General features: G+C 38.9%; 1 protein-coding gene across 3 annotated transcripts in view; it reads right to left on the bottom strand.

Moving 5' to 3' along the window:
- Nucleotides 1-333: 333 nt before the first annotated feature.
- TSHR (thyroid stimulating hormone receptor) overlaps nucleotides 334-14,361 on the bottom strand; it is a 62,253-nt gene continuing 48,225 nt past the window's right edge. For all 3 annotated transcript variants that reach the window (XM_009993921.1, XM_009993922.1, XM_009993923.1), the window contains 3 exons: nucleotides 9,060-9,137; nucleotides 3,311-3,499; nucleotides 334-1,744 (listed from right to left, as the gene is read on the bottom strand). In XM_009993921.1, coding sequence (XP_009992223.1) covers nucleotides 334-1,744; nucleotides 3,311-3,499; nucleotides 9,060-9,137 — 1,678 coding nt within the window. The remainder of the gene's footprint in view (nucleotides 1,745-3,310; nucleotides 3,500-9,059; nucleotides 9,138-14,361) is intronic.

The raw sequence follows: 14,361 nt of genomic DNA, 5'->3' as shown, positions 1-14,361 counted from the left end.
TTAAAAGTCCCCCCAAATTTTATGTTTGGTCTCCTGTTTCCTTACATTTTTTAGATGAGGGTATATCTCATATTTGCTGAGTTTATATATATTAATTTTCCTACTTACTTCCAGCATTATCAACAGAATGGTATCTTTTGAGGTGCACTGGTAAGAGTGAGACCAGAAGTTCAAATGAGTGGCTTGTCTAAAAGAAGACTGCTCTGTATTTTCAGACATCAGAAAGGATAGGCTAGGGAAAAAGGATATTGAGAGTGTTTTTTATCTTCTCACTCTATTCACTATATGCACCACCACCTCTTGGCCAAACTGTGGCTGTGATACTTGGAGATGTTATAGTTCAGTTTGCTTGCATTCTTCCACAAGAATTTGGTTTGGCATTTTCATGGCAGGAAAGTAATCATTGACTGGGTCTTGAATGCTTGTAAGAATCTGACCTATCCCTCGGCCAATTCTCTGCCCATATGAGCCACTGCTGTTTTTGGCTGAGATTGTCTGGCCTCTGTAGACTTGAGCCTGATGCTCACATATACCAAACTTGCTTAGCAGGATAAACACATCTCTTCGGAAAGCTTTGGTGAAAATAGCATAAAGAAAGGGGTTGGCGCAAGAATTGAGTGGGTAGAAGAGTACCAGCAAAATCTTGGAATTGGTGACAGTTATCAATGGTTTGTTCATAATAGCAGATAAAGCATGGAAAGATATGGGAGCCATGCACAGAAAGTCAGTGAAAATCAACACAGCCATCCGCTGGGCAATTTTGGTGTCTTTGTCCCCTGACTTGTACTGAGGGTTTCGCACAGTTACATAGATTTTTATGTAGCAGGCACAAATGATGACAAAAGCAATAATGTTACATATTAAAATGAAGACAACGTAGGCTTCTGCCACTGGTGTTTCAGTGTCCATAGGCAAGCAGATGCTGACTTTGCTGTAGCTGCTGATGCCAACCAGTGGCAAAAGTGCAAGAAGAAAGCATGAGAGCCACCCTCCCACCATGATAACCAAGGCGTGCTGGAGGCGGATCTTGCGATCCGGACGCATGGCGAAGGTGATGGCGTACCAGCGCTCCAGGGTGATGGCGGTCAGCGTGTACACAGAAAGTTCACTAGCGAAGACTGTGAAAAAGCCAGCTGTGTTGCAGCCAGGCCCAGTTTGCCACTCTATAGCATGGTTATAGTACTCTGAGCTGGTGTAGAGATCCACTGAAGCGATTAGGAGGAGATACAACCCCATGCAAAAATCAGCAAAGGCCAAGTTACACATCAGAAAGCGTGGTACAGTCAGTTTGTAATGGCTGGTGAGAAGGATGAAAAGGACAAAAATGTTACCCAGGATGGCCAGTAGGTTCACAAACCACACTGCAACCCTCAGAAATTGATATCCCATTATATCCTCACAGGGATTAAACTCATCAGGCTCTGGAGTGCATATTACATCTTCATTGCCTCCACAGAGAGGATAGTCATAATGACTGTCAAAGGTCTGGACATCTTCTATTTGAGGGTTCTTGAGCTCTTGGCCAAACCCAAGATTTTCCTCTTCGTGCTCTTCCAAAAAAATGTAATAATGAGAACTTTCATGAAAATTTGTGAACTTGGTGTTTTTGTCATACACATTGTCAGGGTGGTCTGTGTCATCTTCTGCATAATCTTTGTGAAATGGACCTTTGAGATCTTTAACAGATCTTCTCTTACGAAAGCTGTGACTGTCACTCTGGTTACATGTCAGGTACTCCAGGATTCTGAAAGAGTAGAGGGGGAAATCACTGCTGGCATTTACAGTCTGACTGGGGTACAGTGAGTAAACAAAGGGAACATTTCAAAAGCAAATCGCTTTGAAAATCGCTATGAAAATGTAGCTATCAAAATGTGGTTGGATGTTTGTCTGTTAACAGAATACAGAGTGAACAAAAAGTTTGAGCATTTCTGGGCTTTTCTTTAAGATATGTTTTTCCTTTCTCTGTTGCTTCCAGCTGCCCCCAGTAGCAATTTGGCTTGTTCAGCATCCATAAGTCCTTTACCTTCTTGGGATCTGCATTCTTAGTAAGTAACAAGACTTCTGTCTGCTGTTTATAACTTCTTTGATAATGCATACAGTATTACTTTCCTTCTCATTGTTGCTCACAAATCAATTTCTCCCAGAATGTCTAGCATTTTAATTTCTGCTTTGTGTTTCCTACAGGTGCTTTACCTGTAATAGTGTAACAGTTGGGTATCCTGTACCCCATGGTGTGATACACCTGTATTTCTAGTTGTAATTTTTTCATACTTTTTACTAGGAAAAAAAATGCAATTCGGCATAAAAATTTTTGATCACTGTGATTCACTGTCACAGAACCTTTAGCATTTCTCATTTCCAGGTGTGCAGAATTTAAGATTGCATACAACTGAGTCTGAGAAATTTTCCTCTCTACTAATAGACGTGCAAATACTGGTTCCCTTCAGTCATTAAATTGTGCTGGGTTCTTTCTGCACATTCTTCCTGTCCAGGCTTTGAATCTTTCTACTACTCTGTGTTATTTCTGTCCTCACTTTCCCAGTCCATTGTAATTGCGAATGTTATTCCTTTGTGAGTTTATTATTGAATAATTAATATACTTATCATAGCATAATTTTAATATGCTATGCATTCCAACCAGAAATACTTCAATACTGAGCACTGGGGTTGTCTTCCTAAATCAGGGGCTGGCCTGGATGAGAATTTTCTAAACCTTATTAAACTTGGTAGAAATTTACATTGGATTTGCATTCTGCAGTAAATTTCTGCTGCTAATCACAGTAAGTCATCTCCCCTTCCTTCCCCCAGCGTATGAGTTACTGTGTTACATCAGGACCTCTAAAAGTGTATTTTTTTATTTCCATAAGCTATCGGCACCGGTTCTGAAGGGAGGCTGGAAATTTTGCCAAAAAAGGAATTTGAAATAATCTCTCTACAAGGTTATTACGGAACCATTTATTCTGAGCTTTTCAGTTAGAAGACATAGGAGACATGGGGCTTTAATCTCTCCAAAACTTCTCATTCCAGTCCTTGCTACAGCACATTCTGTGTTATTGCACATTATCCCTTTCTATTTTTTTCTCCTTTCATTCTGGGCTCAACAAAAGCAGAAGTTATTGCAAAAGGTTCTACAAATTGTTACTTAAAAAAATTATTTATTCTGTCAGTTTGAAATTATAACCTGTTTCAAATAATGTCTTCTATCCCTAGAAAAACTAGTCACAAAATGTCAATAGATGTAATTTTTAAGAATATTTACATTGTCTTCACTTGTATACTTTAAAATTGAATGCAAGTTAGTAAAACTCACCTACTGTTCTTTTTCCAGCTTTTGAAAGCACAGCAGTGACTTGGATATGATAGGTCAGCTCGGATTAGCTGAAGAAATACCTTTACAGTTGGTAATTTCTTTAAAGTCCATGTATTTTTGGCCATTAGTTCCCTAAGGCTTTCCAATCCTTTGGCTGGAAGGCTAGCAACAGCTGTTCTGGAGATATCCCTAGGTAAAGGAAGAAAAAGGCAAACATCAGAAAATATCCAGTGACTGACTCAGAATTTTTTTTTCAGATTCTCACAGTAATTTAGGAGTTTCATAGAATTCTACAGTAAAAATTAAATCCAGAGGAGGTGGGGATTTGACATAACTTTGCTAGGTTCCAATATAATTTGTATTCAAGTAGGGTATGAATTCCTCCTGTTAGTTTGTCTTTTAAAATCTCTTGTCTTTAATGTTTCATAGTGCAGAATATGGATGATAAAGAAATATCACGACTTCTAAAATTACGCCTTTAAAGCCAACCAGATACAAATGCAGATAAAACCCCAAATTTAAAAAAAATATTTAAAGTAACCACATCTGCCATTGGAAAAGCTGTTTTCCTTTAGACTTCTTTAGACTCATTTTAACCTATTTGTGTACTTCAATTGCAATTACAAAATCAATGTTCTTCATAAACTGAAATTAAGATCTTTGATCTTGGTCCATCCTGAAACTCTCAGAAAACTTAGTATTAAGTCTGCTGCTTTTTATTTCTCTGGTACTGAGTTCACCTCAGTAGGTAAGTTGCAGAGTGTGTGTGGGAGGTGGATTTCCTCTACAACTGCCAGGTGAATGTCATCTGGTCCTGCTAGCATTTTCCACTTGCTTTTTGCTTTGTTCCAAAACCTCTTCTACTGACACTTGAAATCAAGATGTTTTCTCAGTTATACCCTGTAAAGAAGTAAACCTATAAAAAAGGTTATAGTGTAGGAACACTGTTTGAGCACTTCATAATGAACACCCAAATAGTAAATAAATAATACAACTTTTTTCTGTGTGTTGTTTCCCAAGAGTGCATTTCTTATCCCACGAGAAGCCCCACCCATTAGCTGATTTTTTTTGCAACTAAAAGAAAGTAACTATTAACTTTGTTTTAAACAACTTGCTTCTAAAACACTTAGTTTTGCTCTGCTTTTTTTTTTCTTATTTTGATTTGATTGTATTTGTTTTTAAATTTAGTTAGATTGCTTCCCCTTTCTGTAGGAGGGCTTTTTTACTTCTAATACCTTTTTTGCTATCGTAAATATTTGAGTGTCATAACTAGTTGATTTCAACCACATGAACTTTTTTTTTTTGTCCTTCTGGATTCCTTTTTGATTCCTTTTTTCTGGGCCCTTCAGTACAAGAAGGATGTTGAGTTGCTGGAGCATGTCCAGAGGAGAGCTACCAAGCTGGTGAAAGGTCTGCAAAATAAGCCCTATGAGGAGAGGCTGAGGAAACTGGGATTGTTAAGTTTGAAGAAAAGGAGACTGAGGGGTGACCTCATTGTTTTCTACAACTACCTGAAAGGAGGTTGTAGTGGGGTGGGTGTTGGTCTCTTCTCTCAAGTGAATAATGACAGGGCGAGAGGAAATGTCCTGAAGTGGCACCAGGGGTGGTTTAGACTGGATATTAGGAAGAATTTCTTTACTGAAAGAGTTGTTGGGCAGTGGAACATGCTGCCCAGGTGGAGTATACATCCCTGGAAGTATTTAAAAGAAATATAGATATAGTGCTTAGCAACATGATTTAAGCACTGAACAGGTAAATTACGTTATGGTAGGAGGATTTAGGCTATGGATAGATGTGATGATCTTCAGGGTCCCTTCCAATCACGATGATTATGTGAATCCTTTGAAATACTGTATGTGTATGTATGTGGGTGTGTATTTATGCAGTTAGCTATTGCAGTTTTTATTTTCAAAAACCCTGTTGGTTTTAAACTGAGTTACTTGGGGAGAAGATACAGGCACAGTTGCCTTGAAGTTGATTTAGGATTAATCCTGTTGCAGAGTTAGCAATAGATGGTTAGTCTCATCCATGTATTAAGCACAATGGCTTAGTAGTTTCCCAGGTCCCCTGTTTGGGAAGTCCCTAAACTGCTGGTATGATCTCTGCCACCAAGAGGTCTTGTGAGCTCTCTGTACTGATGCTATTGCAAGTGAAGTCTCCTGGGAGTCTGGTAATAATGTCTCCCAGTGGAAGATAACTTCTTAGTTACCCTGCCTAGGCCCAGACTTTGTTAGTGACAAATGGTCTGTCAACTGGCCAGAGGAAATTGTGGGATCGACAGGGTTTTTTTTAACCTTAAAAACCCAGTCTTGATGATTATCTATTCAGATTATCTATTCAGATTCACAATCTACTTCAAGCAGTGTAGCAGCTGTCTTCAAATTAGAAAGCATAGGACTGAAAAGGTTTTAAATAATAACCACTAATTTTCAGAGCAATGTGAATCCAAGTAGTTTGAGTTTGCCAGACTGTAGTATCTGTGTCTGCATTCATACAGAACTCACATTTTCCTAAATTATTTCTTTGTTCTGTGTCATTGTACAGTCAGTTTTGCTTTTGCATTGCTCAAAAAAATGGAAACTGACTGCAGTTATGTCAGCCTCATTAGTATCTAATAATATTGATAATTAAGATGTTGTTTAAACAACAATTTTTACATTTCACAGAAGAGTGTCTTGGTACTACTGCTAAGCTATAGCTGGCACACAAAGAAACAAGAGAATGGGAAGAGGTCTGATAGACTTGTCAAGAGGATCTATCTCAAATTGAAGTGACTGTAAAAAAGGTTAGGCAGGAAAGGAAACTGGTAAAATGAATGGTAATGAGTCACAAGGATTGGACAGTTTTCACCAAAGACTTCTAAAGCAACTCGGGGGAAGTAGTTGAATTGATAAAGGTGTGTAACCTCCAACTCCCCCTGCAGGAAAGCAGCAGTCGAGCCACCAACTTAGTATGATAAAACTTGGCGTAAGTCAGCATGTAAAGGGCTTTTGTAAAAATAAGTCCTGCCTTATAAAGCTCTCTGACTGTTGTGAAGAAGATCTGCTCTGAGTCTTTTGGCACTTACATGAGGCCTTTGACAAACCCCTTCAAAGGCTGCTATGAAACCAGGCAGCCACACGCCTTATGGGAGATGTCATATGTTTGGGATTATGGTAAATTCAAAATTCACTAGCAAAATTAATTTCTAGCCTAGATCCTGACCAGACTTTAGTCCGTAAGTAGCCCTGGTCTAGAGCTTGCTCAGGTACTGAAGGTGCTCTGAGGTAGCATAGAGCTCTGCACTTGAGAGCATAACAACAACCCAAGTGCATTCAACCCATTTTAACACTGTGGCTGGTTAGCTGTTTTGTTTTCTCCTCATATGCTTTCTTATGAATCTCATGTGACATTTCTAGGCTGTTCCTTTCCTTACCTGAAATTTACACAATAGATTGAATGTTGCACAGACATTGGAGAGCTTCAGATGAATGTGGGAATAAAACACAGATTGTTTTAAGATATATTGAGTTTTGAACAAACTTAATTTATGATACAAGTGTTAAACAGATGTTTAGCTACTCAGACTTGGTTCTTTTTTCTGAGTTACATTTTTTGTCTACTTCATTTTTTTTAATGAAGTCAGAACTACATATAAGGGATAACAGCTTTTTTTCAATAATATTTTTCACAGCCGAAAACACTCAGTTGTAGTATGAAACTAACTAATGGCGAGAATTTAAAAGAGATAGTTGAGAGAATGGGACTGAATGCATTGGGAATTTTTACCAAATCAAATACTGAGTATTGCAATACATATAGACAGTGCATATGTGAGAGTTTCAGAATCTTTTTTGTTACTGTTAAAATAGTTTCAGTTCCTGGAACTCTTTATCTCAACCCATGAGTTTTCTCACTTTGACCCTTCCAGTTCTCTCCCCCATCCCACTGGGTTGGGGACTGAGCAAGTGGCTGTGTGGAGCTGAGCTGCAGGCCACGAGTCAAATTCTGTGCTACTGCAAGCTCTCACCTCCCCTTGAGGGGGACCCAGTGCAGTGTGTTACTCCTTTTACCTATTCTCCTTATACACACCTGCATCACCAGGACTTAGCAACTTCAAATGAAAAGGCCTGGACTAGTTTCATTCCTTTGTAGACCCTCTGGAGAGAAGCAGAGGGTGGAATGGCCCACCAGCTGGCAGACAGAGCTGCCAGGCTTGAGTTGAGCAGGTTGTGACATAACTTTATCCCTACTTATGTTTTTCTGCAGCAGGTTTTTGAAGAGCAAAGGGGAATGAAAGCAGTGAGTGAAGGGTGGAAGAGCTGGCCTGCATGTCCTTGTGAGAACGACTGCATTGGTGCTTCCCAACTCCATTTTTCTGTGGTGTTCTGAAATGGATTAGCTGGTGATGCATCAGGTGTTACTGGAAAAGTGAGGATGATTTCAGGAAATAAAGTGTCACCCCAATGTGACAGGAGTGGTCTGTCATTATTTGCTTTTGGAATGACTGATTATTATGGACTGTCCTTCCAATGTCAAATTATTCAAGGTACCTGTTTCAGAAGTATGACACTGTACTTCTCTGTACTTCTCTGTACTTCACTGTACTTCTGTACTTCTCTCTCCCCTCAAGCTGGTGAAAGGATACTGCCCAGAACTGACCTCGGACCCTGTTCCCAAGGATGCTGCTAATAATCCCAGTAGACCTTGTAATGTGGAGGAATGATGTGGTCCTGAAAGTTGGGCCCACAGCCAGATCTTCCTCTTCACCCAACATGACAAAGCAATTTACATGACTGAAGCAGAAGGCAGGCTACTGTTCACATACAGGCCTTGAAGTGCATCTGACTCGAGATGCAGTGGACAGACAGAACCAGAGATTTGACTATGACCTTGCCATCAAAGGTCTGTTGCAGCTTTGCACAGCAGGGAAACAACTCTTCTTAGCATAAAGTGGTTATGCCTGATACAAGTTCTACTGTGGATGCTGTGTTGCTGGTAGCCAGCCTGATTTCCTGGAGTTGGAAAGAATCTGGCAGAAAAATAATGTTTTCTGCACCCTTTTATTATTATAGCTAGCTAGTAGGATTCCTTGTGTGAACAATACACTGTTATTTTTATATCAATATGCTGTTTTCCTGAAGAGCAGAAAGTAAAACTGATTCTCACACAGAGTGAGCACTGTCAGTACCATCTGGTTTGCAGTGAAGGAAGGATCCTGCTTTCAGCACTTTAGTTTCCCCCATGGTCAGTCCTGTGCACTACGTTACATGCTAGATGATTTGAGTCAGGGAATATGGTTCCTTTTAAAGTTCTTAAACCCCTTAATTTTTATTTTCATTCTATATTGTGATTCTAATTCTAGTTATGAGTTCTTTGGAGGACTCTCAAATCAGACTGGAAGCCAGATTATGAGAGAAGTGACATCACCAGAAATAACTTCATTCTGTCTAAAGTTACTTTTTGGCTCTGTTTGAATGTCCTTCACATGTGTCTCAGTAGAGCACTTAGATTCTATCACAATTGTATTAGAGTTGTACAGTCAGGGTAAAATGTAGTACTGAACCTTTCAGAAGAAAAATTGGTAGGAACAGCATTTCTATGGTAAGATGCAGGCATTTATTAAATCATGTTCCTGAAGGTCAGCATTTGTTGCTGTTCTTTCTGTAAACATGTCATTCCCATCCCTATTGCTCTGCTGTTAATAATAGTGGGAAAGAAAGTGCCACCTAAAACAGTAGCTTTTTCTACTTCATTTTCTCCTACTCACAGTAGAGTTGGTCCACTGTACACTCCCAGAAATGCATCATCATCGATAACTTCCAGATATTTGTTCTTGTGCAGATAGCTGCAGAAACAAACACAACACAGTGGTTTGGATACAGTTACCACAGGTTAAAGATGATCTTCAGTTTGCTTACCTACACAGAAGCAGTATGTGTAAGGACCACCTATCCCAACAGCATGTTGAAGTCTAATCAGTTACTTAATTTTCTGTGTACCCAAGGAACAAAATAGAGGTTTGCCATATCAGGAAAAAATAAAATTCCTCAATAAATAATAAATAAATGAGGAAAATAAATTATCTTTGCTCCAGATTATTTTTCACTCTCTGCCATGCATATAAAGATGTTCATACACACTATCTTCAGGTAATTACGTGGGAGGATGAGATGAAATGGATTGTTTTGCTCTCATCAGAATGAGGTACATAATATATACATTATGAACAAACATGAAATAATTCCCTCCTTGTTTTGAGTTTGATAATAAGTATCAAATGCTTTAAAATCTGCATAGCCAGGTGGAGGCTCCCATGAAAAGGTAAACAGTTAAGAATGAAGTTTTGTTATAAGAAGAGTGAGAGAGGGAGTGAGAAGGAGGATAAATCTGAAGGAGAAAATAATAGAAAACTTCTGTTAAAAAAAAATAACGTAAAACCATGAACAATCTCCTGAGTAGCTGACTCTTTCCTGAAATATGGAATGCTGCAAATTTCTCCTATTACTGCATGATTGATATGATCAAGGATCAACATAAATTCCCATCACTCTGGAAACTGATACACAAGACAGTGGGGATTCAGAAAGTAGGGAATTTACAGAGTGATGGTGCATGATTAAACACAGACAATGGAAGGCTACTGAATACTCAAAAAGTTAGCATAACCCTAATGGAACAATCAATGTTACATTCAGTTTTGTGTTTTTGTTTTCAGATTTAAAAGTGGCTGATCTAGAATGAATCTTGCCTTGCTTGTAGCTGGATTCCTCTTTACCATGCCCTGAATCTGTCATCTCTGAAACTCTGAAACGCATGGATTATTATTGCTGGTAATTCAGTCAAGTTCCAAACTGCTTTAGAGAGGCTGTGCATTTCTGACCAAGATTTTTGTTCTTAATGTCCTAATGGATTTTATGTTTTTTTGTAAAGAGACTCGGGAGAATTAATTGGCTTCAGTAGTTCCAGAACTGCAGGTATGCAAAGACATAACATAAATTAAAAAACCTGCAGAGCAGCAGAAGCACAGGCATCCTGCTTTTCTGCCAGAGTCACAGTGGATGTACAGCAATGAGCACATTTTATGACATTCTGTGAAGAGCAAATATACACAGAACAGGATGAAATAGAAAATTAAGTGTTATTTTTAGGCATGGAAGTTGGGTAAGTTTGACAGAGTTAGATTAAATATGTGATTTTGGACCAACTGTCCAGCTAAGAAGTACATGCAACAGGCGTCTTCCTTTCTGTGAGGTGGTTCCTCCTGGTTAGCCAGGAGAACTGCAGTTACAAGCAGATAGAATCTCCTAAACACACAGACAGGAATATGCTGAATTAGCTGAGAAACAAAAAGAAACTGTAGATTAGGTTGCAATATATACATGTGTGTAAATATATATATGTGTGTGTGTGTGTGTCTATTTTATGTACACATGATTACTACTGTGATAATTCTTTCCCTAAGGCAGCAGTTAAATCCTAGATGGTGTTTTTACTTAGTTCAGTTCTGTCACAATGTTTACAAGAGAAACAGCTTGCAGGCATCAAACTTAGTCATGCTTTTTAACTTAATTTAGATGGAAATTGAAGTCTTGTGGTGGGATGAAGGATCATTCACCAAACATAGTAGTCCATGGAGGAGGATCTAGCTGAGAGGCACTACATAAGCAAGGAGACAAAAACAGTCCAAGCATTTTGTTTCTGTACTATGATGAGAAAGGACCTTTAAGAGAAACTTGAACCCAGGCGGCTGCAGGACTGCACTTCAGGGCAGAAATGCAATACAACCAATTAAGGAGCAGAACACAGAAAATTGACAAGGAAACCTATCCAGGGGAATGTATGTTCCCTTTAATGAAATGATGGCAAAATAACCAATGCTACGAAGGCCTTGAAGGACCGTGGTGTCTAGGCAGAAGAAACTCATAGCAGCTGTGATTATCCCATTTATATATTTTATCAATTTTCTCTATAGTGGAAAATGTAAAGTCTAATGGCCCCAGTAGCAAATCATAGATTCAAGCATGAGGTGGCAGTTGAGGAACAACAGCAGGGTCCACAGATTGCAATATTATAGGTAGCCCAGATCCAGCAGAAGCAGGAAGAGGAGCTCACAGTGAGGCAAGTATTACAACAGTTGGTGACCCACGCCCAACAACTACAGTCATCAGGGTTGCTTGACATTTCACCAACAAGGGCACAGGGCTAGTGGAGACCTTTCAATGCAAGAATGAAGAAAAAGATTACTGCAGATGATGACTGTAAAGCATTTCTCAAGAGAAGACAATGTGGTTCTTACTCCAAATAAAGGACAAAACCCTTGCAAGGATTGCAAACAGACTGCATTATGAAGGTCATGTTTCACATGGAAGATGAAAATAGAGAAAATTCACAATTATGAGATCAGCAGCAAAAGAGAGGAACAGGATAACACCAAAATATTCCTCAAGTGAAGCCAGGTGACATTGCTCAGAACTGAAATAATTATCTTGAAAAGGAATGTAATAAAATTTCAGAGTATAATTGGCACAGAAATTAAAAGATGTTCAGAGCAGACCTATTAAAGAAATAAAGTGAAAGTAAAAAGAATTTGATACTATTGATGCAGCCAGTAATACCTCAAGCACAGAAGGACGCTTGGGACTGTAGCTACTAGCTTGGGATATAACTAGGAAGGCAAAAAATAGAATAGAAAGGTTGTGGTTGCCAGAACAGATTTCAAAGGGTGTCCATGAAGTTGTTGTGAGCTGTGTGCAGTTAGTGGCAAAGATGCAAAGGTCAAAACTTTCCTAATTGTAACTGTTTAACAAAAACACCATTTGAGATAGTGGCTGTGGAGGTAACTGAATTGAGTTAGAAAAGGGCAGAAGGCCACTGTTTTGTCTTTGTGCTACAAGAGTCTCTCAAACTCAGATACTGGAACTGGGATTTACCTGTAAAAATAATAAAGTCAAAGGAACTGTTTCTTGGTGTGGAAATAAAAAAGTAAATATTCTAATCCTGTCCTGGATCAATAATTGGCAAATTGTCCATAACATTCACTGGATACAAGTTTATATTGATCACCATAGTGAGAAATGAGAAATAAATGCACTTCAGCTGGGTTACACAATACAAAGTCCCAGGGAGCCAAGCCAGAGTAACACTTCTGGCATGTCACTCACTAGACATTACCCATGCCTAAAGCCTTGTTTTTTATGGAGGAAAATAGCTTACTTCATTTTATCAGCTATTGTTGTTTGATATAAGCTTTCATTCTTTAGAAATATATGGCTGTCTAGCATTGCCTAACATTGGTGTTTTCTGAGAACTTTCATATTTTGTAAATGACAACCTAGCCACTTTTGTTGTGAGCTTTTGCTTCAGTTTGAAAATTTCCTCATGATTTTGTTTGGAAATCTAATACAAAAATTAAAACCAGAGCAAGAGCTAAGAATTAATCCAGGATTTCAACATCTAGTTTTGAAGTTGTAGTTCTGAAGGACACAAAAACCTGCCTGACCTAATAAAACCTGTCTGGTTTAGTAACTAGACATTATTATACAACCAGACAATTGCGTGTCCGTTCTGAAATATTTTTCGCTGATATTTGGACACCGTAGTGAGTGATAAACCTGAAATATAATAGTTTGCATATGTGATAAAAATCTTCAAACTTAGAAACCGCCAGATAGAGACTTCCAGGAAGTTCATAACCATGTGTTACCAAGGAGAAGCTGCAGTGTTAGCTGCCAGTTTTCACATAGATGAGTCAGGCCCATCAGAATGTACATTTTCCTGATGATAATTGATTTCAGTTGTTTAAGCCCTTTTATTTTAATAGATACTTCTTTTAAATGGAAAGAATAAGACTTTGTTAAATGGTACTTTGACAGAGAAAATGTCTGTTCAGCCAGTATAGCTCCTTCTAAGAGTGCCTTTAATCTTGTTTTTACTGATAGCTATGGTATAGAATGTCATTTAAATATACTGCAGAAAAGAAAAGCAGAATAGTGGTAACCACATGCCTAAACAAATGTTGGAAATCTTAGAAATCACATGGATGAAGTGGAATATCTATCCTCACTGGGGACACTAGCATAAAAGTAAATTTTGGAAGTTGGTGGAAGGTAATCAGATAGACATGAACACCACAGTGCAAAGCATACAGGATATCTGTAGTAGTAAATGCTGAATCTGGAGTAAGAGATGATGATGGTTTCATAGTGGTGTAAGTAAAATTATGTGGTTTGGTTTGGTTTGGTTTTACTTTTATCAAAGCAGATCAGTAAGCTAACTGTGCCAACAACTAATACAGAGCTTCTATGGACTCGAGATCCCCGGGTAGGCAGGAAAAACATTGCATTAAGTCACTGCCACCAGAAAACAACATGAACTGCAGTATGTTGAGCAGGACCTTCTGAGGGCATAAAACAGTAGTAGGGTCTTTCAATTGCTATGTAAAATAGGGCAAGTGTCGTGTCAGGGCACAACAGAGATACTGAGTATTCAGACATGATCAATGCATGCTTCATAAAGCAACAGGTTAGAGAGTCCACATGAGGAAAACCAGCTTTTGATTTCAGCTTCAGTGGCACACAGGCTCTGCTTCAAAAAGTTATAGTTTTATAAGAGTGTCACGATCTGTGACCTATTATATCTCCTTTTTGGAGTGTATTAACTTATCAGGATTTGCTGAGAGATCCACACGTGGGTATCGCCTCACACAGAGGAGACAGGGGCTTATGCCCTGACTTTTTCGAGTGAATAACTTGCTCAGTGCTTACTAATATTTCTAACGAAATGCACGGTTTATTGTGGGGAAAACAAAACAATTCGGGGCAGGAGGTTCAAAAGGAGTGATTACAACACATTAAACATATATGGGTACACCTTAGTTACACATCTTATTTACTTATTTAAGTGAGGGAAGGAGGGGGAGGGATATGCCCGACCAAGTTCCCGTATAGGGTTGCGATTTGTGACTTTCCCCTATAAGCTGGGGTAGCCGGAATTGTCTCACCACGCTGCGGCGCAGATAGGATGAGCTGGGTAGCGAAGAGGCTGCAGGCACTCCAAGCGCAGGTGGCCCC

Source organism: Chaetura pelagica, unplaced genomic scaffold (genome assembly GCF_000747805.2).
Source record: "Chaetura pelagica isolate M959 unplaced genomic scaffold, ChaPel_1.0 scaffold11, whole genome shotgun sequence".
In the NCBI taxonomy this organism is placed as follows: Eukaryota; Metazoa; Chordata; class Aves; order Apodiformes; family Apodidae; genus Chaetura; species Chaetura pelagica.
This window is presented reverse-complemented; position numbering and strand designations above follow the sequence as displayed.